The sequence below is a fragment of the Thunnus thynnus genome, chromosome 19 (assembly GCF_963924715.1).
Source record: "Thunnus thynnus chromosome 19, fThuThy2.1, whole genome shotgun sequence".
NCBI lineage: Eukaryota > Metazoa > Chordata > Actinopteri > Scombriformes > Scombridae > Thunnus > Thunnus thynnus.
The window spans coordinates 30,128,498-30,155,635 of NC_089535.1; the positions used below are offsets into that span (position 1 = coordinate 30,128,498).

The 27,138-nt window shown below is 40.3% G+C and overlaps 1 protein-coding gene across 4 annotated transcripts in view; it reads left to right on the plus strand.

Annotated features, from left to right (window-relative positions):
* pam (peptidylglycine alpha-amidating monooxygenase) overlaps positions 1–27,138 on the plus strand; it is a 129,820-nt gene that overhangs the window by 13,840 nt on the left and 88,842 nt on the right. For all 4 annotated transcript variants that reach the window (XM_067573898.1, XM_067573899.1, XM_067573900.1 and 1 more), the window contains exon 4: positions 20,449–20,572. In XM_067573898.1, coding sequence (XP_067429999.1) covers positions 20,449–20,572 — 124 coding nt within the window. The remainder of the gene's footprint in view (positions 1–20,448; positions 20,573–27,138) is intronic.

Below are 27,138 nucleotides of genomic sequence, written 5' to 3' on the forward strand. Positions count from 1 at the left end.
AACACAATTATGTTTACATTTAATGTTTATAACCAAAACACAGTGAGTATTCCTGAAGTCTAACAAAAATGTTGAATGTATAACGTTTGCAAAGCAGATTTAAAAAAAAATTTTTTATCTGTATTGTTTACATTAGCCAGTCTTTCCTCCTTTGTCATGAGTCATTCCTGTCTTTGCTGGTGCATTGCTACATTACTGCCACCATCTATCAATCAGTGGAACAGCACAAAATTATTGGCAGGAATGTGTATTGTGTCGCCTGCATGTGCACAAGATACAAACAAAACAGCAACCTGCTCATAGAAATATTGTTATGTAGTGCTACTAGTGGTCAGAAACTCCTCTGGGAAAGCTTCTGTTACAACAGTTGTATTTCAATTTCTTACATTGCTGCATGTTCTAAATATAAGCAAACATGATAGAGCATCAGAGGGGTGTACTATGAAGCAAGCTCAACATACCCAGGCTTTCTTTGTGTGAGCTGGCTCGACAAACCCTAAACTCACAATCAGAGATAAGTGGTATCATGACGGTGGATATGAACTTTCTTTGTTAACCCAGACTTTCTGCTTCAGGCTCTGTGCGTGTCCCCATAAAAGGGGGCGTTTGGCACGTCATTTGACTCTTTTTCCGCACAAAATGGACCGATCGTGTGCTGCCTGCTTCAGTCAGGAGGAACAAGTCATTAAAACGGAGAGCTACGAATAATATAAATACATTATCACAGCAAATATCACAGTTGCTGCAAATAAGATGAGAGATGAATGCTGGCAGAAAATTGCAAATTCGTTAATTAAAACACTAATTCATTAATTTATTAATAGCAATTCATTTAAATACTTATTTTACCATTCAATGCCCTCTCCGTGCCTCCCACATCCAAAGCTCTTAAACTTTAAATTTGATGCAGCAGATTTAAACATTATACTCAAGAAGTGCATTTAGGTCCGACTCTGTCTCATAATGGAGGATAATCAATCAATCAATCAATTTTTATTTATATAGCGCCAAATCACAACAAAAGTCATCTCAGGGCACTTTTCACATAGAGCAAGTTAAGACCGTACTCTTTAATTAACAGAGACCCAACAATTCCCCCATGAGCAAGCACTTGGCGACAGCGGTAAGGAAAAACTCCCCTTTAACAGGTAGAAACCTCAAGCAGAACCTGGCTCTTGGTGGGCGGCCATCTGCTTTGACCGGTTGGGTTGAGAGAGGAGCTCAGTGCATCATGGGAAGTCCCCCAGCAGTCCAGGCCTATAGCAGCATAACTAAGGGCTGATCCAAGGTGAGCCTGGTTGGCCCTAACTATAAGCTTTATCGTAAAGGAAAGTTTTAAGCCTACTCTTAAACATAGATGGTTCCACAGGAGAGGAGCCTGATAGCTGAAGGCTCTGCCTCCCATTCTACTTTTAAAGACTGTAGGAACCACCAGTAAGCCTGCATTCTGGGAGCGCAGTGTTCTAGTGGGATAATACGGTACTATGAGCTCTTAAGTAAGTAGTAAGTGGAAATCACTTTAGATTTTGCCCAAATCAAAGTGGAATTAATATTATAGATTGAATATTATCTGTGATAAATACCAATAGACTAATCAATTTTATTTTATTTTTGTTCAAAGTATTTCTTCATTAGTTTTTTGTTTTTTATTAGTTTTTTTTTCATTATTTGAAATACAGTTTGATCTGTTGTAACTAAATCCCATCCTACAAGTAACCCCAACCTCTTGCACCATTACAAATTTACAATATGGCCTATCAAATCAACGGTAAGTATGATAAAAGACTAATCAGTTTTCTAATCGGTGTTCTAATAGCTGCAGTACCAGCAATGTTAAACAGAACTGGCAGCAAATCAAGTAGTTAGTGAAGCCGAAGCTCGGAACATAACCTACTCCGGACCAGGTTAAGTTTGCAGCATAAGTAACCATGGTGATCTAGCCAGGTTAAAAGAGAGCCACCTTCGAGACATTGAAAACCCTGGCTTTAGTCTCAACGTACCTCGCTAACCCACTAATCTCACTTCATATTACACCCCTCTGGTTGTTCAAGTTGTTGGTGTTGTTAGTGTACAGGGAGAATATCATCAACTAGGTCTGTATCTGATTCAGGACTTGGAATGGGTATCATAAGGCTTTTATCAAATAGGAAATTAGTTAATAGGATTTTCCATGCCTAATAATGCCAGTTAATGTCCAACCCTGTTGGAGAGGAAGGTCATGAAGGTTGACCCATACAGATAGACAAAGATAAGCTAGGCATAAACCCAAGTCATTGGGTTAGTCTGAACTGGTATCACTCTCTCCCTCCATCTGTCACTCTCCTGCTTTTTTTTCGGCAAGTCAGTTAAATGACAATGGGCCTCATTCAAAACAGTACGTATGCACTGTACTTAAACCATGCGTACAAACTTTTTAAGCACAAATCCAGGATTCATCAATATGTTCTTACTCTGCAAACAAATTTAGAACTGCCTTAGACGATGCATATACACAAATCATAAATGTCCCACGATCTTAAAAAATGATATGGTCAACATTTATTCAGTGTAAACAGTATATTAACCACATAATTTAAAAAATGATTGGGCCTAATTATACAACAAAAGTGTGAAATTGTTAATAATGCAATTTAGTAATTATAAAATTAATAGCTAAGATGTTGTAATTGATAAATTATCGTCATAAATGTAGTGAAATTATTAATATATTAAAATTGTCCTGTTCCCACTTTTAGATGACAGTATATTTAGTTATATATCAGTTATATATCAGAATTTCCATATTGGAATGTGACATTAGTTCATTATCCCCATCAGATTTTGCCACGATATATAATGCTCATAGACTATAAAAAAGTATAGATGTAGTCACTGTGATCTCACCCATTGGTTTGTGAACTGCCATTTTGAAGCCTTGAGTTTAGCAATTTGATCATCGCCATATTGGATTTGGTTGTTGCCATGTTTGATTTTTGGAGCCAGAAGTGACCATATTTGGACAAGAGGGTTGAGCTGACCATAGCGCTAGCTGCTAGCTTGGTTAGCATGATGCATCTACAATCTATGGTTAACAGTGATAATGCTAATGCTAATGCTAATTTCCACTAGTGAAAAACAGGCCTAAAACCATTAAAATGAAATGTACTCACCGGAAAAACTGAACATCCAACTCCTTAGAGGGTCTTTAATCACAACCAAACACTGAACAAGACTTTTTTAGGCAACAAAAATGTAATAATTATCTTTCATGAACTGGAAACGCACTGTGAAATAGCAGCAGCTACGCCTATACTCTGGGGTTACGCCATGGATACGTTACATAATCAATGTTTTCGCTATGGAAGCGACTTGTCAATCGCAACATCACAACATAGCCACGCCCTAAAGCATACGCTGCTTTATCATCTATTTTACTCTAAATGGGACCATAATTTACAAAATGAAGACTTGAAACTAGTGATTGAGACCATAAACGCATTAGGAAACAGTTTAATGAGGTAATAAATCAAGTGAGAAGTAGGGTCATTTTCTCATAGACTTCTATACAATCGAACTTCTTTTTGCAGCCAGTGGAGTCGCCCCCTGATGGCCATTAGAAAGAATGCAGGTTTAAGGCACTTCCGCATTGGCTTCACTTTTCAGGCTGGGAGCTACCCTCTTGGTCCAGACAAATCTATCCATATAAGCCACAACCATTTGTGCCTAGATAGATTTTCCACCATTTTGAATTTTGTCCAAATCTGTTTTTTCACTACTCTTCTTACAAATTTTGAGCAATTGGTGTCAAATTTGTTAGATTTTTGATATTGAAATTCATTTTTAAACCTGTGTCTTTAAGTTCAATTTTACATAAACTCTCATAAATCAAAAATTGGCTTAAGCAATTGTAACCAAACTTACTGCATATATTTGGATGCTAGATCCAAGCTTCGTTATGCAGACCTGGGATATTCTGCCACCAGGGGGCGCCACAGATAATAAAAGTTTATATTGAAATTTGATATACACAATCTATGTTTATGTGTCAGTTTATGCATAAAATTTGGTAATGCTTGATTAAAATGGGTATAGCTTATTACAACAAAGTTGAAAGTTTCCAGACATTTCACATTTCAAACTTCAAAAATCAAAATAAATCACCTGTGCTTCCCACAGAGCGGAATTTTTTTCAGCACATCCACTGAATTGTGAAAAAAGTTTGCCCCACTGCAACCTATGGTCCATTCAGAAGTCTGTCACGTTATATTTTTCAAAATATGCAAAATCAATTAACATCTACAGTGGGATCCAAAAGTCTAAGATCACATTGAAAATCTCTGATATTTTCACATAAACCTGGAAATAATCATAATCAGTTTGAGGATTCAGAAACATTTATCTCTGTTCTATTTCTGTTTATTCTAAGTAAAAAGGGTTTTAGCATCAAATCATGGCTAGACTAAAGGTTTCTATGGTGGCAGTGAACAGAACCCTAAAACAATTTGCAGAGACCGGATCAGTTGTATCCAAAGCACAATCAGGCATACCAAAAATGACCACACTGCTCGAAGATCAATACATCACGCTTAGTTCTCTGAGAGATAGATAAGCAACTTCATCACAGATACAGAATTTACTAAATAAAGATTGCAAGGCTTCAATCAGCAAAAGAACTGTCAAAAGAAGACTGTCTTGTAGTGGTCTCAGAGGATGAGTAGCAGTCTCTAAATCACTTTTCAGGAGGGGAAACAAAGCCAAATACCTGAGATGGGCTAAGAAATACCAGCATTTCACAGTGGATGACTGGAAAAAAGTCCTATTTACAGATGAATCCAAGTTTGAGATTTATGGCAGTAACAGAAGGGTGTGTGTAGGGAGACGAACAGGAAAGAGAATAATACTGCAGTGTATCAAAGCCACAGTGAAACATGGTGGTGGGAATATAGTCTGGGTGTTTTGCCTATTCTGGAGTTGGAAACCTGCACCAAATTGTCTACACTCCTTCCCACTCCATCAGAGACATGCTATACCCTCTTGTTTTCATCTTTATGGAGAAGGATTCATTGCTTTGCAAGAACTACTTGAAGACCAAAGAAGACCAGGGAGTCCTGACTGTCATGGACTTTCCTCCACAATCTCCTGACCTCAACCCCACTGAACATTTATGGGAGTACTTGAAGACTGAGAAAGACAAGCATTCTGTGACATCACAAGAAGCTCTTTGGAGTATTGTCAAATCATGCTGAGATAACATGGGTTATCAGGTTTTGTACAAACTTGTGGAGCCCATGCCAGCTCGAGTGCATGCTGTCATTAAAGCAAAAGGACATACCAAATACTAAAAGATATTCTGAAATTCATGTACATTTTTCAAAGATACAACTTTTCACTCAAATTGTTAAGCTAATATTATCATTTGTAATGAAAAAAATAGTATTACATTCAAAACAAATGCAAAATAGTATATATGATGATAGAAGTCTTCATTCATTCATATGCAACCAAAATTGACACAGACATTCTTTGCATACTAGATATAAAGTATTCTAAATGGTGTTCAGATTGGTAAGTCCCACAATGATATTGAATATCTTGCTCTAAATAGTACTGTATGCACAACATTTTCATTTGATCTCATTCTGGTCCAGGGTTTGAATCCCCAGGTGGCCAAGTCCTATGTGCCAATAATATAGCAATTTATTCATGTGGTATGTTTTGAAGTGCTTATTGAGGTCATATTAAGTAGAATGCTCACAATCTGTTTGGAACCCCAATCATTGCTGCTAGTGGCTATATTTAGGGATCCAAGCAGCAAAGCTGCTGGGACCCTATTGTATCTGTTAGGATCATCATTATTATTATTATTATTATTATTATTATTATTATTATTCTCCTTCTACTACCACTACTACTACTACTACTACTACTACTACTACTACTACTACTACTACTACTACTACTACTAGTTCTTCTTCTTCTTCTGCCCTAAAAGTATCTTGGTCTCAGAAACCATAACAGTGACAGTTCCCAAACTTGGCAGATAGGTTGGAAATCTCACCCACTACTCAGACAAACAAGTATACTGATTGGCCCAACGATGGCGCTATAACAACAGACTTTACGTTTTGGCCTATGACTTTTGAACTGTAAGTCTCAGAAACAGACAAAAGATTCACTGAGTGTTTGGTCATGTTACTAAGTGTGGCACGAGATTCAAAAGCCGGTGCACACTCCAGCAACAGCCCGGCACTTTGGCTCAACAGCAGTTAACACAACTCTGAAAAGTCTTACAGTTTTCTCTCAGGTAATGTTACATCTAGCATTAGCACAGTAAAAAAAAATTAATCAGCCTGGAGCTCCACAGTTAAATAACGTGTAAATGATGGTGCTATAACCAGAAACTTTATGTTTTGGCCTATGACCTTTGAACCTTAAGTATCAGAAACAGAATTCTTTTTTTCCTGGATTCTGTGGATCCAGAAAAATCTATCCATATAAGCCTCCCCCATTTGCACCTTGGCTGATTTTCTGCCATTTTGAATTTTGTCCAAATCTGTGTTTTCACTACTCCTCCTACCAATTTTTTAGCAATCGGTGTCAAATTTGGTACATAGCTAATCTGGACTGAGCCGGGAGAAAGTAGTTTTTCTGATTTTTGATATTCCATACCGTTTTGAAATCATACATTTTTAAACCTGTCTTTAAATTCAATTTTACATAAACGCTCTGTAATTAAAATTGGCTTAAGTGATTGTAACCAAACTTGATTCACATGTTCAGATGCAAGGCTCAAGCTTTGCTATGCAGTCCTAGGATGTAATGTCGGTGGGAGCCGTCACAAATGTGAAAAGTTTATTACTTGTAATCGGCTGCACACATTTGAATGAAATTTGGTTTGCACGGTCTAGGGTAATGACTTAGTCGATGCATAAAATTTGGTAATGATTAATGAAAGTGGGCTTGGCTTATTGCAGCAAATCTAAATTTTAAACTTCAGTAAATCTAAATAAGTGATCTACATGTCCTACAGAGCTGAAATGTTTTCAGCACATCCACTGAATTGTGACAAAAGTTTGCCTCACTGCAACCTATGGTCAATTCAGAAGTCTGTCACTCTATATTTATCAAAGTATGCAAAATCAATTAACGTCTATATCTCCAAAAGTCTTCATTCATATGCTATGCATGTGGCAATTTAAGCATGTGGCATGTTTTCAAATTCTTCTGAAGGTCATATTACGTTGAAGACTGCCCTTTGTGCTTGGACCCCATTCATCACCTTTTGCGGCTATATTTATTGTGAATGCTGATTCGGAATACACACTATTGTTCTTCTAAGCTGTATTAGTGTGAATGCTGAAGCATTCTTACTTTTGTTCTTCAAATCTTTTATTCTGTTTCTTGTACATTTTTTAATTGCTAACTACTTCTGCATACTTTCAAAATGTTCAGCTCTTTAAGCACATTTCATCTTTCTAGCATATTCTAGTAATTTTATATATTCTTTTAAAATATTAAAATTTCTAATTGAAAGTCTATGGGAGGAATGTTTGAAAGTTTGTATCTTAAAAACTAAAAGTACTGAAGTATTCATACTTCTTGGACAGGTGTCCCTTGTGGAAATACTTAACATATTAAAACATGGTGCCAATGGCACCACCATGTGGTCAGTTATTACGTGTTTTACATTTTGGCTCATGAACCGTGAGCAGGGTTTGTGCTAGCTGGCATATGCCGGCTTTTTGCCAGTATCATGTGTAGTTGTCCAGCAGATGAAAAGACCAAAAATGTCCGGCGGGAAATATGCCTATTGCCAAATAAATAAATACCATTATTAATAGCATATTAAATAACCTAATATTGTGTGACCTATAGTATGTTGTCAAGACAACTTAAATATAAACGGATATTATGCAAAAGTTTGTTTTGCCTTCGCTCTGTGACTAAGTGTGGCACAAGATTCAAAAGCCGGTGCACACTGCAGCAACAGCCTGGCGCTTTGGCTCAAAAGCAGTTAACACAACTCCAAAAAGTCTTACCGTTTTCTCTCAGGTAACATTACATCTAGCATTGGCACAGTGAAACAAAAGAATCAGCCTGGAGCTCCACAGTTAAATAACATATCGTTAGGAAGTTTAACTTTTCAATGGCCCCATTGAGATTGACATTGCTCAGGGAGACCACGGCAGGTGGAGGTGGTGGTGGAGCTGTAGCCGCAGGCTGCGCACATGGCTGCATTAAATTAATGATAGCAAAGCTATTTGTTTATTTTATCGTTGTAACCTATATGCTCAGTTTGCAAAGCTTGCGAAGAGTTCATTCTGCTGACTACTTTTAATAAAATACATTTGTTGACTCATTGTTTGTGTTTTTTGTGTTTTATTGCTGTTTAAATGTAGACTATTATATGGCTATTCAAAAGTCCTGTATGGCCAGAATTCTGGAATATTAATGGACATAATGACCGTCAAAAAAAAAAAAGCATAAACTCTGACTGTGAGGCCTATCACAACAATATTTACACAGTATATTTGACTGACATAGGCCACACCCATTTTCACCTGGAAAAATTTCCTGCAACTTTGGATTTTTTGGTTATCATATTTTTTGCTTCTGTTGTAACATATTTAATCTAATCTTCACCAAACTTCGTAAATACCATATTTAGGTGACCCCACATAAAACCTATGAGATCGTTTTTGGGTATCACTTACTGTTTGTCCGTAATTTGTTACCAAAATTTTGAAAGTGTGGCCTGATGCACTTAACGGGCCATAACTCTTCAATGCTAAATTTGATTGCAACCAAATTTGGGAATGTTGTACATACAGCCACACTGCACATGTGTGTAACATTTGATACGATTCTACCTAGAGGGGGAACTACTGTAATATTATAACATGATATTTCTACAATTCTGTTGTCTTTAATAAAATTAAACTTGGTACACAAGTTCTCCAGGAGAATATGCAAGGCATATTGAAGCATTGCACCAACAGCCCCATATATTGGCATTAGTGAAACACCACCATGCTACCTTTTAACTGCCATATCTCTTAAATGTAATATTCAAGGGTAACCAAATTCAGCAGAGTTGTACAGATGGTGATGCTGAACAAGTCTGTAGCATTTGATACAATTTCACCTGTAGGTGGAGCTACAAGATTTTAAGAAATTTTTGCTGGAGCAGCAGCTTGCAGCGGCAGTAGCAGTAGCTTGCAGCAGAAGCAGCAGCTAACAGCTTCCAGCTCTTGCTCGCATTTTCTTCCGAAAATGTAAATATTCTAGTGACAAATATTATTCATGGCTCCGCCCAGTTACCACAGTTACATTACAATCAAGTGCACCTGCAGAGCGGCCATCCCAAAGTAAAATGAGGTATCAGCTACATGAGTCTCATGCTTTACGTAAGACTTGTGTTTTAATGCTGTTGTTCTACTTGTGAGATAGAATGTCTATCCCTTGTGGTCTCCTCTTTAGGACCCCTGTCAGAACCAAGGGTGTTTGGGTTTTCCATATAGTAGTATTTGCTATACGGTGCTGCTTGAAAGTTTGTGAACGCTTTAGAATTTTCTGTATTTCTGCATAAATATGACCTGAAATGTGATCAGATATTTCCACAAGTCCTAAAACTAGATAAAGGGAACCCAATTAAACAAATGAGACCAAAAAAAAATCATTTTTATCCACGTGGTCTTGAGCAAACCATAGACGGCAGCAGTGTTCTTTGTGGAGAGTTTTGGGTTTCTCCCTGTAACTCTGCCATGCACACCATTGATGTTCAATGTTCTCCTGATGGTGGACTCATTAACATTGACTGTAGCCACCGGAAGAGAGATCTTTAGTTTCATAGACATTACTCTTGGGTGCGTTGTGGCCTCCCGGACTATTGCACGCCTACTCTTGGTGTGATCTTTGTTGTTCGACCACTCCTGGGGAGGGTAACAATGATGCTGAATTTGTACACGGTCTGCCTTACAGTTGTCTGGTGGAGTCCACACTCTTTAGCAATGGTTTTAGCTCACACGTGATTGTCATCCCATTGATTGAAACAACTGACTGTAATTTCCCCTTCAAATGAATTGATGATACTAGGGGTTCACATACTTTTGCCATGCACAAACATGAAACACTGGATCATTTTCCTCAATAAATAATGAACAAGTGTAAGGTTTTTGTCTCATTTGTTTAACTGATGTCTCTTTATCTAGTTTTAGGACTTGAATGGAAATGCTGTATTCTAGATTCTTAGCTGTTTTTTTGATATTCATATGGAGATGTTTTTTGATAGATTGTATAATTTAAGCTGTTAAGCTGGTTTTTCATATCTACAGTATATGAAGATGTTTTTTGATAAATTGTATAACCTAGGCTATTTGTCAAATGTATTGGGTTTTTCTAATGATTTTTAAATGGCATATGAATCAGGTACTTGCTCCTCCTACAGTATGTAAATGTGATTGAGGATACTCCTCCCCATGATAGAGCACACCTGTGTCCTATCCCCTATATAATGTCTGTTGAGTTGTTGTGTCCCCTCAATACCCTGAAGAAGGCTGTCATGTTGAAACATTGCTAACTTATTTAACTATTCTTGCATTATGTGTACGAGTGTGCGACTACCTTTCTTCACACTTGTACTTTCATTGTGGTCAGCACCTCTATAATACTGGTGTGCATTCCTCTTCTTTCCCATCCTGAAAGTTAATCATTTCTGATGTAAAAAACACCAGATTTCCACACAGTCAGAAGAATAATAACTGTGTGTCCTGGTATTGGTTCAGTTATAAAATCCAAGCACAGCATGAAATATCTCTCCTGCTGGCTGCTGAAAGCTGAAGAGTCACTGGATGGTAAAGGAGGACGGTAAAGGAGGATATGGTTGAGACGGTGCGTGTCTGCTTAAACAGGAATTAGCGAACTTCACTGCATTTAACAATGGAGCTGAGAGCTTGGGGCAGGAAACAGTCGCTCTGCGTCATGCTGTCCTCCATTTCCATCATCCCTCTCTGTTTCCATCACACTTATGTATTTAGGTCATTTAGAGACAAGACTGTAAATGTTTACAGCCTGTCATGGTGTCACCCTTTCTTAATCTGTATATAATGACGTTAAATGACACAAAAAAAACAGTAATTGAAACTGCAAGTGGAATCAGAGGCTTATTGACTGATGCATAGACTCAGCAACTTTTAGGGACCAACCCTAGTTTATATTATTAGATTCTGTTTCTCACCTTAATTATCATTTCCACCTTATCATGTAACCAGCAGGTCACTCTAGAAAACCAGAAACAGAAACAGGATTTCTGCTTAAATGAATAGCAGGGACTAACAGGGAATAACAGGTACATGTGTGTAAATGGTGCTTATGAATGGTTTACACATCTGGCCCCAGATTTACTTACTTGTAAACCCACTGGAGATGAAAATTTCATATCATGATTATAGTAACCAAAACTATCACAGTTATCAGTATTATTGTTAAAGTGTGCTAAAATGTTCAAAAAGTACAATACACACACTGTTATCATTTCACAGTATTATATTGAAAACCACATATAAAATTAGCAGCACTGTGCACTTTTTGTTTGCATAAACATGAAAATGATAATATAGCCAATGCCTTTTTACCATTTCAAAACCATATCAAATGTGCATTAACAATAAGGATGGCACTGTGTGGCCATGAGAGGCAACTGCACTTTGCACTGCAGCAAAAAGGAATGCCTGTCTGGTCTACTGTATGCATGTACTATATTCCTGTTCTCATTAAGCTGTCACTTTTCTTTTTCTGACTTTTTCTTGTTGTTCAGTAACATACAGAAACTCCTCAGCTGCATTCAGACTGAAAACAGTCTGAATGACTTTTTCTTGTTGTTCAGTAACATACAGAAACTCCTCAGCTGCATTCAGACTGAAAACAGACCTGTGTAAAACAAAACAGGGGGCTGTGTTAGTTTTACTGTGGTTTATCGTGAAACTGGTAACAGTTTCATCCGTAAAACCCATGATAAATTTGTGTTTCACCTTTCATTCAATTTGCTCTCACAATCTTTGTGTTATTAGTATATGATTTTCTAAGCTATGTTTGAATTGATTGCCTAATGCAGCTTGTTGCAACATGACTCTTTGGTTGCAGCAAAAGATGAGCTTGTTTCAGTTTCTTGCTGGACAACCCTGCGCTGGTGCCCTCTGTGCCACAGTACCTCTGTGCCTGCCCTGTGGCTAATTGGGATGGATGAGGGCATTGTTTTTTCATGCAGTGCTCATGACAATGTGAATACAGCTTAAGGGTGCATCCAGAAACATTAGCTCTCTGTGGTAAAACTTAGCCCTCTCATTAATTTGAATAGGGGCAGTGCGTTGATGCGGTAGGGGCGCCAATGCAGAGGGTTCGGCAAAACAACCCAGGTTTATCTGACAAAGTTAAATGGCTCAACTTTGCTGCAATGTAATGTCCTCTGGCAAGGTGCTGCTTTGATCAACCACATACATGCAAGCACACATTCCTGGTGGGATTACTCTGTAACATGAGTGCTGTAGTGGAGTGTTTACATTGCGATCGTCACAACAAAAGATAAAATAATGGCAGCCCGGACAACTTTCCAGAGTTGTAAGATCCTGTCTGTGAGTATTACAGTTGCCTTAGGCCATAGCTCAGTATGCAATCAATGCCTGGTACTGTCATCCACACACATTCTGTAAAGAAGGGCTTAGTAGGCATACATGTAAAAAAAAAAAAAAAAAAGCATTATATTGTAGCGACTCTTAAAGGACATAATTTACCATAATTGGTGGTTCAGAACAAACAGTTACGTGCTCATTCTATGTATTTTTTGTGACTCTTTTCAACAGTTTGTGTTCAGCAGCTTTTTAGAAAGCAGTGTTAGCTGTGTGAAAAATAAATGACACACACCTTTGAGTCGTCAAAAGAGAAACTGTTCGTCTGTCCTTTCCTGCAACTTCCACACTGGTGACCCTGATGTTTGCCTGCCGGATGTCTCCAGAGACATCTCTTCATGAACATGGTAACAAATGCATTCTCCCACAAGCTGCCTGAGTTCTGGGTATCATCTGCCTTGGCCTGGTTTGCTCAGGCGGAAGCACAATTTGTGTTTCAGGAGATCACTGCTGATGACACAAAATACTATTTGGTGTCAGCCCTCAGGAGTTCAAGAGAAACCAGAATGGCAAGCTTCCTCAAACACCATCCAACAGAGGACAAATATGAAATGCTCAAGGCTCACCTGTTGAAATCCTTTGAACTGTCTGATGCTGAGTGGGCCAGCCGGCTCTTCACTCTGCAAGGGCTCGGCAACTGCAAAATGGTTGAACTTATGGAAAGGATGCTGGATCTCATGGGAGAGCACAAACTGGACTTCCTCCTCCTCCAACTTCTTCTGCAACAACTGCCATCTCAGGTATGGGCTGCTCTGGCCAACACCACCATCACTGACTGCCAGGCTCTGGCCAAGGAAGCTGATAAATTCTCCCAGCAGGACAACAACATGGTGTGGCTGCGCTGCGCTGGGGCAGGTCCCCCACGGCAGCAAAGTATCATTGGCCTGTGTTTTTACCATGCGAAGTTTGGTCCCAAAGGCAAGTGGTGATGTACTCCTTGCAGCTTTGTCACGGCAGGAAATACCACAGCAGGCACACAGTAGTGGCCATGAGCGTCAGCTGAACAGGCAGGCTGCTGTTCATCAAAGACGCCATCTCTAGACAGCGGCTCTTGTGCAACACAGGTGCGATGAGAATCCTACCAGCATCAACAGTGGATGTCCTGGCCAATGGATGCCCCCCCCTCCCCGGCCCTCCTTGGCATGGATTTTCTATGCACCTATGGACTGCTGGTGGATGTCAAAAACCGCCGTTTCATCCATGCTGCCGCCTTCTGTTCGTATGCATTCAGTGGAGCAGACTCCCTCAGGCTGTCTAGCATGCTCCGAGTTTCTCCCCCTCCTTGCCAAGTTTCCGGACCTTACGCAGCCCACCTTCTTGTCATCCGCCACCAAGCTCGGGGTAGAATACCACATCATCGCCACCAACCACCAGTCTATGCCCAGGCTCAACACCTCGACCCACCTGCCTGGCTGGAAAAGTCATCTTTTTCAAAGTTGACGTCATCTGTGAGACCACCGGATGCCTGTCCACCCACCAGACATCCCCAAAACAGTGGTAATCCCACTGTTCAGACTGATTGAGTTCTTGTGCATGCAGTTTGGCCTTAAGAACGCAGCGCAAATCTTCCAGCACCTCATGAACTCTGTGCTAAAGGACTTACCCTTTCTCTCAATCTACCTGGACATCATCCTTGTCGCCAGCACCTCCAAAGCAGAACACATGTCCAACCTCTGGACTCTCATTGAGCGGCTCGGCCAGCACGGGCTGATCGTCAACCCAGCCAAGGGCCAACTCAGGCTGTCCACCATTGACTTCCTTGGATATCGATTCATCAAAGAAGGGGCAGCTCCTCGACCTCTGCCTCGTTTTCCGACACTTCTGCTCTCTGCTGGAGGCTCAACAGTTCAATCAATCAATCAATCTTTATTTATATAGCGCCATATCACAACAGAAGTCATCTCAAGGCACTTTTCACATAGAGCAGGTCAGACCATACTCTTTAATTTACAGAGACCCAACAGTTCCCCCATGAGCAAGCACTTGGCGACAGCGGTAAGGAAAAACTCCCCTTTAACGGGTAGAAACCTCAAGCAGACCCCGGCTCTTGGTGGGCGGCCATCTGCTTTGACCGGTTGGGTTGAGAGAGAGAAAGAGAGAGGGAAAGGGGGAGGGGGGACAGAAGAAAAACAATGACAACAACAAACAACAACAAGCACAAGCAGCAACAGCCAGGGAAGGATGCCATCAGGACTGTGAAGGACCGCGAAGGTTCGGCCCGGGAGTCAGGTTTTTCTGTGAGATGAGAAAGCACAAAAAACTCCGGGGAAGAAGCAAAGTTAGTGACATGCATTGATGTTACATGAATGCATACAGATGGAGAGGAGGAGGAGGAGAGAGGAGCTCAGTGCATCATGGGAAGTCCCCCAGTAGTCTAGGCCTATAGCAGCATAACTAAGGGCTGATCCAAGGCGAGCCTGGTCGGCCCTAACTATAAGCTTTATCAAAAAGGAAAGTTTTAAGCCTACTCTTAAACATAGAGAGGGTGTCTGCACCCCGGACTGAATCCGGTAGATGGTTCCATAGAAGAGTTCATGGTCCTTGTTGACCACAAACCACTTACATTCGTCCTGGCCAAGGTGACCGAGCTGTGGTCCGCCCACCAGTAGCGACAGCTCTCCTACATATCGGAGTTTACTACAGACATTCAACATGTTGCTGGAAAAAAACATTGTCACAGACTACCTCTCCTGAGCCATCACAGGAGCTGTCCACTTGGGGCTTGACTATGCCCACATGGCTGCAGACCAGGCCTCAAGAAAGATATGAGGGACTGGGCTGCCACCTGCGTGGAGTGCCAGTGTGTTAAGGCTCACCGCTACACCACAGCCCCCCTGGCGCAGTTGTCAGTGCCCCCCTCCCACGGTTTCACATACCTCCTCACCATGATGGACAGGACCACTTGATGGCCAGAAGTCCCACTGTTGTCACTGAGGTCTACCAAGGCATTCATTGGGACCTGGGTTGCCCGGTTCGGCACACCATCTGACCTATCCTCTGACTGAGGCCTTCGAGGTCCTCATGTCTGAGCCCTGGAACACAGTTGCAGAAAGCCTCATACCACCTGCAGGCTAAAGGGTTGTGCGAGCAGTTTCATGAAAGCTTCTCTGTGGGCCAGCCTTAAGGACAGCTGTTGGATTGACAGACTCCCATGGGTCATGTTAGGCCTCAGAACTGCCCCCAGGGGCCCCATCTGCTGAAATGGTTTACGGCTAACTGCTGCAGGTCCCGGGGATTTATCCCCAACATCACAGCTCCCTGATCTGCGACCCACCGACGGACCATGCTCCTGGATAATGCCAGGGTTTTCACACAGGTCCCCACTTCCCAACATGGCCTCCGTCACCCCTGAATTCCACCGGGCACGTGTGCGCCGCGTTCCGGCTCCAATGCAGCTGCCGGAGCTGATCGCGGCCACTCCAGTCAATGTATCCGATTCCACCGGGCGCACCACTGCGCGTTTCAGAAGCGTCCCAGAAGCGTCCCAGAAGCGGCTCTCCGCTCCACTGGGCTAAAGACAGGTGGCTCGTCTATTTTTTACGGAAGCCGCGTCAAGCAGCGCAGAGCAGATCGAGCTGGGCAGGAAGTCAGACCCAGAAGCAGCATTGAGCATCTGGTCAATTTTCAAAATAAAACGCCCCGTGCAGACTCCTGGTTGTATATCAACAATAAACTCAATTAAAACAGATGAATAAAGAAAATTATTTAACTATGTAGCCTACTTAACAATAGTAGAAGCACAAAAAACAAGGAAAATGACCAAATCAACGAAAGTTTAGCAAGTTAGCAAAATTGGGCAGTTTAGTTGCCCTGCTACTGCAGTAATTACGGTAGCTTCAAGGGACTTTATCAGCTTTGACTAGGCTGCTGTAATTATTGTAGTGGGAGTGCAACTGACTTTAAACGGCGAAAGGCTTCCCTGCAGTGAAGACGCTCCGCTTCTGACATGCTCCCGGTGGAATAGGGCGCTGTGCAGATGACAGAGCAAAACTGCGTCAGAGCCGGAACGCGGCGCACACGCGCCTTGTGGAATCCCGGGGTCAGTCTCACGTCCCCACAAGCATACGACGAAATGGTATGGTACAGTCTTGTATAGAGGATATTCTGGAGGATCTAATAGAAGTGAGTGTACACAAAGTCACATAGTGGAGGAGGGGCCAAACCATTTAAAATTTTATAAACTAGGCACAAATTAGAGAATAATCTAAAATTGTCAAAGCACAGTAAATTGTATTTCTACAGTACCCTACAGTGATAGAAATGCATTGGCTTTTTGTCGAGTGTTTAGAGTTTTTTTGTATAAGGACTCAAGAGGTTTTACGGCTGTTTCTCCAGCCTGCCCCCAACATATGATGCAATAAGACATATGGGAAAGAATCATAGCATGCATGAATATTTTGGCTGTGTCCAAAGAGAGATAGTTTCTAATATGTCTAAAATTTGCTAAGTTGTACTTTATAGTTTTAACTGATTTTTTAAACATGTTTCTTAAAGTTCAAATTTGGATCCAGTGTCACACCAAGATATGTAAAATCAGTAACTATGTCAGTTTTTTCACCTTTGATGAAAATATCAGCATTAGGAGGTTGTACCATAGTTTTAGAGAAAAATATCCCTCTTGCTTTGTTTACATTTAGACTCAGACATGACTGATCAAGCCAATGTTTGATCCTTTCCAATGCAGTTGTTAGCTTATCAGCAGCTAACTCAGCTGTTTTTGCATGTGTGTACACAACTGTGTCATCTGCATACATTTGTAGTTCTACATCATGACACTGTTGAGGGAGATCATTAATATATAGGCTAAATAATAGGGGACCTAACGCTGATCCTTTGTGAAAACCTACTGTGTACTTCATGTTACTGGACAGTGTGAATGTGATTTTTGAACAAACAATGTGTATTACCATCTTCAGGTTATTTTACTATAATAAATAATGCTCTGATTTGTTACTAAACCTGTGCATATATTTGTGGTCATGGATCTATAACAAGCCGTCCAACGAGCTGATGAGGCCTTTTACCAAAAGGTGGGCTACTTTGAAATAATAGTAATAATAAGCTGACTTCATGAAAGCTATACCTCTGCTATAATGAAATAAGCTTGCAAGAAAAGTGTGCTACACATTATTGTACAGATTAAATAAGAACAGCAAAAATAATTAAAGCTGCAAGCAGCGTTGGTCGGGACCTCGCACTCTGGCCGTCGGGATCAGATCATTTTGCTTTTTAAAAATGAGGGATATTTCTTACAAGTGTGGTGTGCTTTTATTTTGAAAGTTTGACAAGATGAGAATTTTCTGCAGGGTGAGACATGTCTGTCTTGCTCATATCTGTGTCATCAAAATCATGCAAGTTTTGGGCCCATTCACTTAAATTTCAATTAGTAAATTGAAAACTCTCGATGAGTTTGTGTGTAAAACATTAATTTCCTAATTTTTAATCCTCTATTTTTAGAAAAGTAAAGACTTTTAACCCACATGACCTGGTCAAAGTTTAATTGAAATCTATATTGTCAGGTGTGTAGAGACAATAAGTAACTGCAGCAGGACCATAGACTGTATGAAAATATGGATGTAGTTACTGCAACATCACCCGTTGGTTCCTGAAGAGCAGTTTTGAAGTTCAAAGTGAGCAGCTCCGGCTGTCGCCATCTTGGCAGTACATGACTCTGCCTAACACCCAGCCAATCAAAAATGGGCAAAGAGGTGGGCTGAATGGCTGAAACGAGCCACCTAGCGGCTGGTGGACCTGTCATTCAAAGCAGCCATGTCTTTCATTATGCAAAACTTTACGGCTTAATAAAATTTAAACGGGCGAGTTATAAAAAAATTCACCCTCCATACAGTTGTAATGAAAGGGGAAATTAGCTATTGAAACCAAAACCATTTTTTGTACCAGGCTGTAAACATGTTTATTTTTTGTTGTAAAGTTGGGCATTTTAACATGGGGGTCTATGGGGATTGATGCGCTTGTGGAGCCAGCCTCAAGTGGCCAATCAAGGAACTGCAGTTTTTGGCACTTCTGTATTGGCTTCATTTTTCAGCCCCGGAGGTTGCCGCTTGAGCTGGACACAGATGTAAAAATGCTCATATATTTGAATGGAGAGTGTGAGCCAACCCACACCTTTTTGAACATTTACTGCTTCCACATAGTTTTAGATACAGACTTCATTTGAACTTCAAATGAGTTACGAGACTTTGACCTACAAATCTTGAATTTACATGTTTTTTCTATCTTTTATTGTTTTTAAGATATTAGAGTGTGAGTTTTAAAGTATTTTCTTGCCCCTGTGATTTTATAATGAGTGTATATTGCAGAATGTTTCACAGCACTGAGGGAGTGACATCACCAGGAGCAGTTTGAGAGGAGAATTTTAGAGTACGCTTTTTGTGAAATCTCCTCATAAATCCCATGACTTTGGCCAAATCTTACATTAAAAATCATATTTTGTAGCAGGAAATTTTGTAGCAAATCCATTGATACAGGTTTGAAAGTGGTCAGACTTATAGTTTTGATGTCAGAAGCCTCTGTTTGACACAAAGTTCATTCCCATAGAGTACCTCGCCATTGTTTTACATTTTAAGGTATGATGTGGCACTGCAACTTATAAAGGGCTTATAAAATCCAAACCGTTTGAGTTATTACAAAGTTTGTAAAAACTTTTTTTCAGCATAGTGTCATAAGTCATGTATCAAAGTTTGAATCCGATACCATTAACCCCTCGGAGGAGATAGCATTTGTTCTGGGTCCAAAATTGGCGCAAGTCGTACTTTGATGGGTGTATTGCGGACTTCCTGTTGGATTTAGGTCAGGGGTGTTAGTGTATGATTTGTAGGTCTTGATGAGACGAATAATTGAGTTTTGGTTTGATCTCTCTACAACATTCCTACGGGCCGTGGTGGTCATATTAGTTACACCGGAGGTGCTCTTGAGCACATTTTGGCACTTTGGAGGTTAATTTTTACATTTTATCAAATTTTTCACCAGACCTGATGTACATGCCAAATTTGGTGAGTTTTTGAGCATGTTTAGGAGATCAAATTTAGGATTTAAGTGGCGGAATAATAAAGAAAGAAACAAATGGAACAAATACAAGAGGGTCTTTGCCCCTTTAGGGCTCAGGCCCTAACAAACAAACACATGAAGAACAACAGGGTCCTCTGCCTTTTGGGTTCAGTCCCTAAGTATGATAATTATGATTACGCCAATGTATGGTATGATAGTTACAGACTATGAGAGGAGGGGTGCGGACTTGGGCAACAGACATCCAGAGGCAGTTCTAGAGTCTGATGCGTCCTCAATCAGAAAATCCCATCCTATGTACTAAATAATCAGATATTAATGAAAAAGCATTTATAGAATCTAAATATTTTTATTTTGACACATTTATATTAACAGTTAAATTCTGTTAGCTGCTAGATGGCATTAGTCATGTTATTGCATTTTTAAAGACCTTTATTGAATTTTATGATAAAATTTACAAACGCCATCTCCTAAGACGTTAGCTAGGCTACATGTTACATGACATTATGTATCTTTGTTAACTAACTTTTTGGCTTACCGTTTGCTATCAACAATCATCCTTTATCATCATTTGATATTATCTGCTCCACTTACCACTGTCCTGCTTTCTTTTCTGTTCCTCCTCTTTCTTTTCTCGCAAACAGTAGTTATCTGGATGTAACCCTGGCCACCCCTTTAAAACCATGCATGACTACTAATAACCGACTGTCTTGCTGTAAAGCAGGAAATAAATCATGTTATTCTTATGTGTGTCCCTAAGGTCTCAGGAAAATGTCTGGTCCGATCCCAGCGACTGTGTGTTGAGAACAAAGCAGTCACAGGTCTTCACAAACTCTCACAACTTCTCTGTGGATATTCGGATGCCCGGTGTTGTCCCAAGTGCGGTGAGTCCATTTCTCTGAACCATACTTCTAAGTCTACATTCTCTGACTTCAACAGTATACTCATCATTACAGCTGACACCATTAATCAATTGAATGAATCAATGAATTGAAGGAAATTGATGGTTGTCTTGATAATGGATAAATCTACAACAGTAAACTTCACTGGAATTATTAATTATTATTATTAATGTTGTTATTGTTAATTAGAATTGGCTAGTAATCAAGGGTTCCTACTTTATAGACATAAACAAGGCAGCATGGGGAGCATCCTCATCAGCTTTCACTGTCATTTATTTCTCTCAATATGCATTTCTATTTTTTTTCTGCAGTTCTAGTCAGCTGTTTTAGAATGTGACATTAGCTAAGGGGATTAGTTAAAGGCAGTGCTTTAAATTTTTGAGATAAACTTCTCAGGCCCATGCAAATGCAAAAATTGCAATGTACAACATGACCACACTAATAAGAAAAAATCGACCCAATAAGATGAAAAGTTACCTAGCGCTGCCTCCTTCTGCCAGCTAAAAGGCTAAAAAAAGCTAAAGGAAGCCCCACCAAAGATACAAATAGTAGCAGTAGTAAGAAGTCTTCCCTCGCAAAAAGTGATTTCAAAATGAATGACACCATTCATGGCAGCAGTTTCCTTGACCTGGGACACGCCATGTTTGTTGACAAGTCTGCCAGCCTTGCCTAACTAATTTGCATATTGAGATCCGATCACAATGCAGGCACAATTGAGAAAACCCTGGTAGCCAAATGGTTTCAGTGCATGTCACATAACTGCAACGTGTGTGGTTTGACCGTCTGAGCATCACTCACTGGTCAAATACAAAATTTGTGGCTGCTACATGTGCACAACTTCATTCACACAGTAAACAAGCATTTGGTGCCACTAGTTTCAATATCTTGTGCCCTATTTTAACCACGCAAGCACAACAACACACATAGTAGTGCAGCAGTGATTATTAAGTAGTGATTATTAAATACTCTCTCAGCCAGTTACATCACTCCTCTCATAGCTCTGAAACAGCCATGCCAATCACAGTTCGGCGTGATAATTACAGCTCAACAAACTGAAGCTTTTCTTCAGGAAATGTCTGAATGATTCAGAGCGCCACAACATTAAGACACATCACCACAAATCTGCAGTCAAGGACAGAGTATGATTTTTTGAACATCTACACTGTGCGCACAATTACTAGGCAAGTGAGTATTTTGACGATATCATCATTTTTATGCATATTTTCCAACTCCAAGCTGTATAAACTTGAATGCTTATTGGATTTAAGCATATCAGGTGATGTGTATTTGTGTAATGAGGGAGAATGTGGCCTAAGGAGATCAACACCCTATATCAAGGTGTGCATAATTGTTAGGCAGCTTCTTCTTCTCAGGCAAAATGGGCCAAAAAAGAGATTTAACTGACTCTGAAAAGTCAAAAATCGTAAAAAGTCTTTCACATGGATGCAGCACTTGTGAAATTGCTAAGATATTGGGGCGTGATCACAGAACCATCAAATTTTTTCTTGCAAATAGTCAACAGGGTCGCAAGAAACGTGTTGAGAAAAAAAGACGCAAATTAACTGCCAAAGATTTGAGAAGAATCAAACGTGAAGCTACCAGGAACCCATTATCCTCCAGTGCTGTCATATTCCAGGACTGCAACCTACCTGGAGTGCTGAGAAGTACAAGGTGTTCAGTGCTCAGAGACATGGCCAAGACCATGATTTTTATGCAGGACAACGCTCCATCACATGCATTGAAGTACTCCACTGCGTGGCTTGCAAGTAAAGGCCTTAAAGATGAAAGAATAATGACATGGCCCCCTTCCTCACCTGACCTAAACCCTATTGAGAACCTGTGGGCCCTTCTTAAACGGGAGATTTACAGTGAAACAAAACAGTACACCTCTCTGAACAGTGTCAGGGATGCTGTGGTTGCGGCTGCACAAAAAGTTGATCGTCAACAGATCAAGAAACTGACAGACTCCATGAATTGAAGGCTTGTGACTGTTATTGAAAAGAAGGGTGGCTATATTGGTCACTGATTTTTTTTTTGAAATTTCAGAAATGTTTATTTGTAAATTTTGAGTTGTTTATTATTCTCACTTTAACAGATGAAAATAAACAAGTGAGATGGGAAAATTTGTTTTTTCATTTAGTTGCATAATAATTCTGCGCACTAACAGTTGCCCAATAATTGTGCACACAGAGAACTGTAGTTGTTCAATAATAAAATTGGTCTTCATAAATACAACTTGCCTAATAATTGTGCACATAGTGTAGTTACCATAATAATGATAGAAATAAAAAAAAAGATGAAACCGTTTATATTATTGCATCAGACTGTCACTATTTCAGCTATAATTCCAATGTATCTCACCTTGTAAATTGTCTCATAGTTCAGTAATTAATGTTACACTTCAGTGTGTCTCAAGAATAGAACATGAGATGCTATTTTTGTTAAAAAGAAATTGAAAAAGAGGTTATTATGAGCCCTGGTAACTGGACGTCTAAACAGGCAGAATATTGAGTTATAACCGCCCAGTTAGACTGGTTACTCTGTAGCAGCCTGGTGTCATCAGGTGATTTAATGAAGGTCAACACAGTGAACAGCTGTGCATAATGGCACTGTGCTCTGGCGCAGCACTTCTCTAATTGGAGGCTGCAGATTCATCAACGTATCTGTCCTTCTGCCTTGAGATACTGCATGGATTTAATGAACTTGAGAAGACGTTTGTCTTCTGATAGTATAAAGCAGCTGTGGACAACAGATACTGTAAGAATCACCCACATTCATTTATAGATCAATGCAGACTGATTTACTGGCTTTCCTGCTTTAACCATATTAAATGTTATATTCTGTGCCAATTTTGGTTGGAGTCTGTTGAATTGAAATATGTTATTTACATTTCTTCAAGGAGGGTTGAATCGAGGGCAGCTGGACTTGGTTGTAGATACCTGAAGATTTTTCGCCTCTCATCCAACAGGCTTCTTCAGTTCTAACTGATTGGTGGGGAGTCCTAGGTATTTAACCCCTGTGGGGTTGTTATCATGGTCATTGATACCACTTGGTTCGTTAGTGCTCCTGACTGTTGTAATGACAGTTGTTAGTCATTGGAGTCTCCTGAGGTGAAAACCTGAGGTGAAGTGTAAATGACAGTCATGGGGGTTGTCACATGAGGCCGAATGTGAATGGTTGTTTAATCTCCTGGGAAGGGATGAAAGGACAGCATTGTAGGTAGGGGATAAGCAGTGTCATAGACTATGTCCATGTTGAGGGATGGTCTACTTTGACATAGAGACCCTCTTTCACTCCTCTTTCAAACCATCTGTCCATCCTTTCCAAAATATGCACATTGTTGTCCTCGAAAGAGTGTCCCTTATCGTTAAGGTGTAGGTAAACTGCTGAGTCTTGATCTGAGGAGTTGGCCCTCCTGTGTTGAGCTATGCGTTTGTTTAATGGTTGTCAAGTTTCCCAGATATACAAGTCTGTGCATTCCTCACTGCAGTGGACTGCATACACTAGATTGCTTTTCTTGTGTTTAGGTGTGCAGTCTTTCAGGCGGACCAGTTTTTGTCTGAGATGTCTAGAATGTTTACAATAGCTACAGAAGGAGAAAACCATCAATTGCGTACAATATCATTGATTGTATACTGTAGAAGCCATCCCATGCATATATGTGCTTCCCAAGATTCACAAAGAAGGAGCCCTCCTCAGGCCCATTATTAGCAGCATCAACTCAGTTACTTACAACACTGAAACTGGACCCAGATAAAATCATGGTGTCCCATGATGTGACCTCATTTGAATATGCATCCCGACTATGGATGTGGTGGAAACCACTACATGACATCACCCTTAGTGATAGAACCAACTTCAGCCCAGACCTGATTTGCGAACTGCTGGCCCTCTGTCTGAACATCAGGTATTTCCAGTAAACTGAGGGGTTTTACAGACAAAAGCATGACTGTGTCATGGGCTCACCAGTATCTCCCATTATGGCCAACCTCTACATGGAAGTAGGATAAAGCATAGCCCTGAACTCCTTCAGAGGAACAGCACTGAGCCACTGGTTTAGATATGTGGATGACACATGAGTCAAAATTAAAACATAGGAAGTGTAAGCCTTCACAGAACACATTAACTCAGTGGACAGTAACATCAGGTTCACACAAGAGGACATCAGGAACTGTACACATTGAAGAGAACAGGAGTCTCCACGTTGGGGTATACAGGAATCACACACACACAGATCAATACTTACTCTGACTCTCACCATCCACTGGAGCATAAGCTAGGAGTTATCAGAACCCTGCACCACTGAGCTGATAATGTACCCAGGCCCAGGCCCAAGAGAAGGAGCACAAACACCTGAAGGATGCGCTTAAAACTTGAGGATACCCTAACTGGACATTTTTGAAAACAGCCACAAGATCCAGGAAGAACACCAACACTGCAGATGGTGAAGAAAAGAAAAGAATAGATGTGACAACATCATCATTCCATACATGTCTGGAGTATCTGAGAAACTCAGGAGGATTGTCAACAAACACTGCATCCCTGTGCTTTTCAAACCCAGCAAGACACCAACACAGAAAGTGGTCCACCCGAAAGACCGTACAACCAAACACAAGAAAAGCAACCTAGTGTATGCAATCCAATGCACTGAGGAATGTACAGACTTGTATATCAGGGAGAATAAACAACCATTAAACAAACACATGCCTTGACACAGGAGGGCCAATTCTTCAGGTCAAGACTCAGCAGTTTACCTACACCTGAAAGATAAGGGACACTCTTTCAAGGACAACAACATACATATTTTGAATAGGAAAGACAGATGGTTTGAAAGAGGAGTGAAGGAAGCTATCTATATCAAAGTAGAGAAACCATCCCTCAACAGAAGAGGAGATCTATGACACCACTTACAATGCAGGGTTCAATGTTATAGTTTTTTTCACTTGTCCAGTTGTGCAAGAGGGTCAGAAATCAACTTTTCCAAAGTCAATTTTTACTTGCCCCTAGAGATATTGTTTTATTTATTAGCAGTTATCAAATAACAACACAGACTAAAGTTAATTGTCATGTTTAATTTTTAAGTAAATTAAACAGAACAAGGACACAGAGTGTAATAGATACGAAGCAACAAACATTCTTGCATATCAAAAACAGTATGGCCCATCCCCTATATTTAACTGAAAACTAAATTCTTTTGATCAGCCCAGTTTCTTTCAAATAATGGAATAGAGTTCGTAAGCTGATGGCAAATACATTTTTTAGATTCATTTCTTCCACTCCAAGCTTCCTGATTTCCCTCTTTAATGTTTCTTATTCTACAGAGGATTTATGGCAGTGAAATATTACATGCTCCACTGATTATCCTATTTGACAGTGCTGACATAATCCTGAGGGATGTTTGTTTCACGCATAACACTACTAGCCTACTCAATTCTTGAATGGCCAACGGCATGTGCCAATATTCTCTGATACGTGCAAGGGGAGGGGGCTATGCTGTGTGCCAGAGAACGAGAACATAATTTATGATACGATGATAATTGAAAAAAATGATTGAAACACTTTCCCAATTGCGCAAGTGGCATTTTACTTGGCCAATTGGGCAAGTGAGTTGCTAGATTTACTAGCCCGATGTGGCATTTTACTTGCCCTGGGCAATTGAGTAAGCCTTATTGTTGAACCATGCAGTGCTTTTCTTTCATCCCTTCCCAGGAGATTTAATAACCATTCACATTCGTCCTTGTGACAGCTCCAACAACTCTTGTTTACACTTGGCCTCAGGTTACTCCAATGACTCTTAACAACTGTCATTACCTGCCAGGAGCACTAAAGAATCAAGTGGTATCAGCAACCTTGATAATGACCCCACAGAGGTTAAATACCTGGGTTTCCTTGGTTTTTGTGGTCTTAAGGACCAGATTATTGCCTGAACCTCACTCAACCAGATGTTGAACCTCCTCTGTAGTGTCTCTTCACTGTCAGATAAATCCTACTATAGTGGTGACTTAAGCAAACTTCACTGCAGTGTTAGAGGAGTGGATGGGGGTGCAGTCATGCGTGAAGAGAATGAAGAGGGCTTGACTAAACGCACAGCCCTGCTGTGCACCTGTGTTCAGGATTAGGGTCGAAGATGTGTGGTTGCCCATTCTGACATTTTGTGGTCTGTTAACGAAGAAGTGGCTAATCCCAGGTTGTTGAGTTTGTCTACCAGTTTATGGAAGATTATAGTATTGAAAGGACTAAGAACCAAAGTCAGTGAATAGCATCCTGACATATGTGTTTGAAGTGCGATTGAGACTGCATCCTCTGTAGATCTGTTTCCTCAATAAGCAATCTGGTAGCTGTCCTAATCAGTGGGGATGATGGCCTTGACGTGAGAAATTACAAGCCTCTCAAAGCACTTCATAACTGGTGTTAAGGCAACTGGGTGATGGTCATAAAGGCTTTTAACTGCTGTCTTTTTGGGTGGATTTTAAGACAGGTGGGGACTATAGTCTGTTTTATGGAGAGGTTAAAGATGGTGGTGAACACCCCTGCTAGTTGGTCAGCAC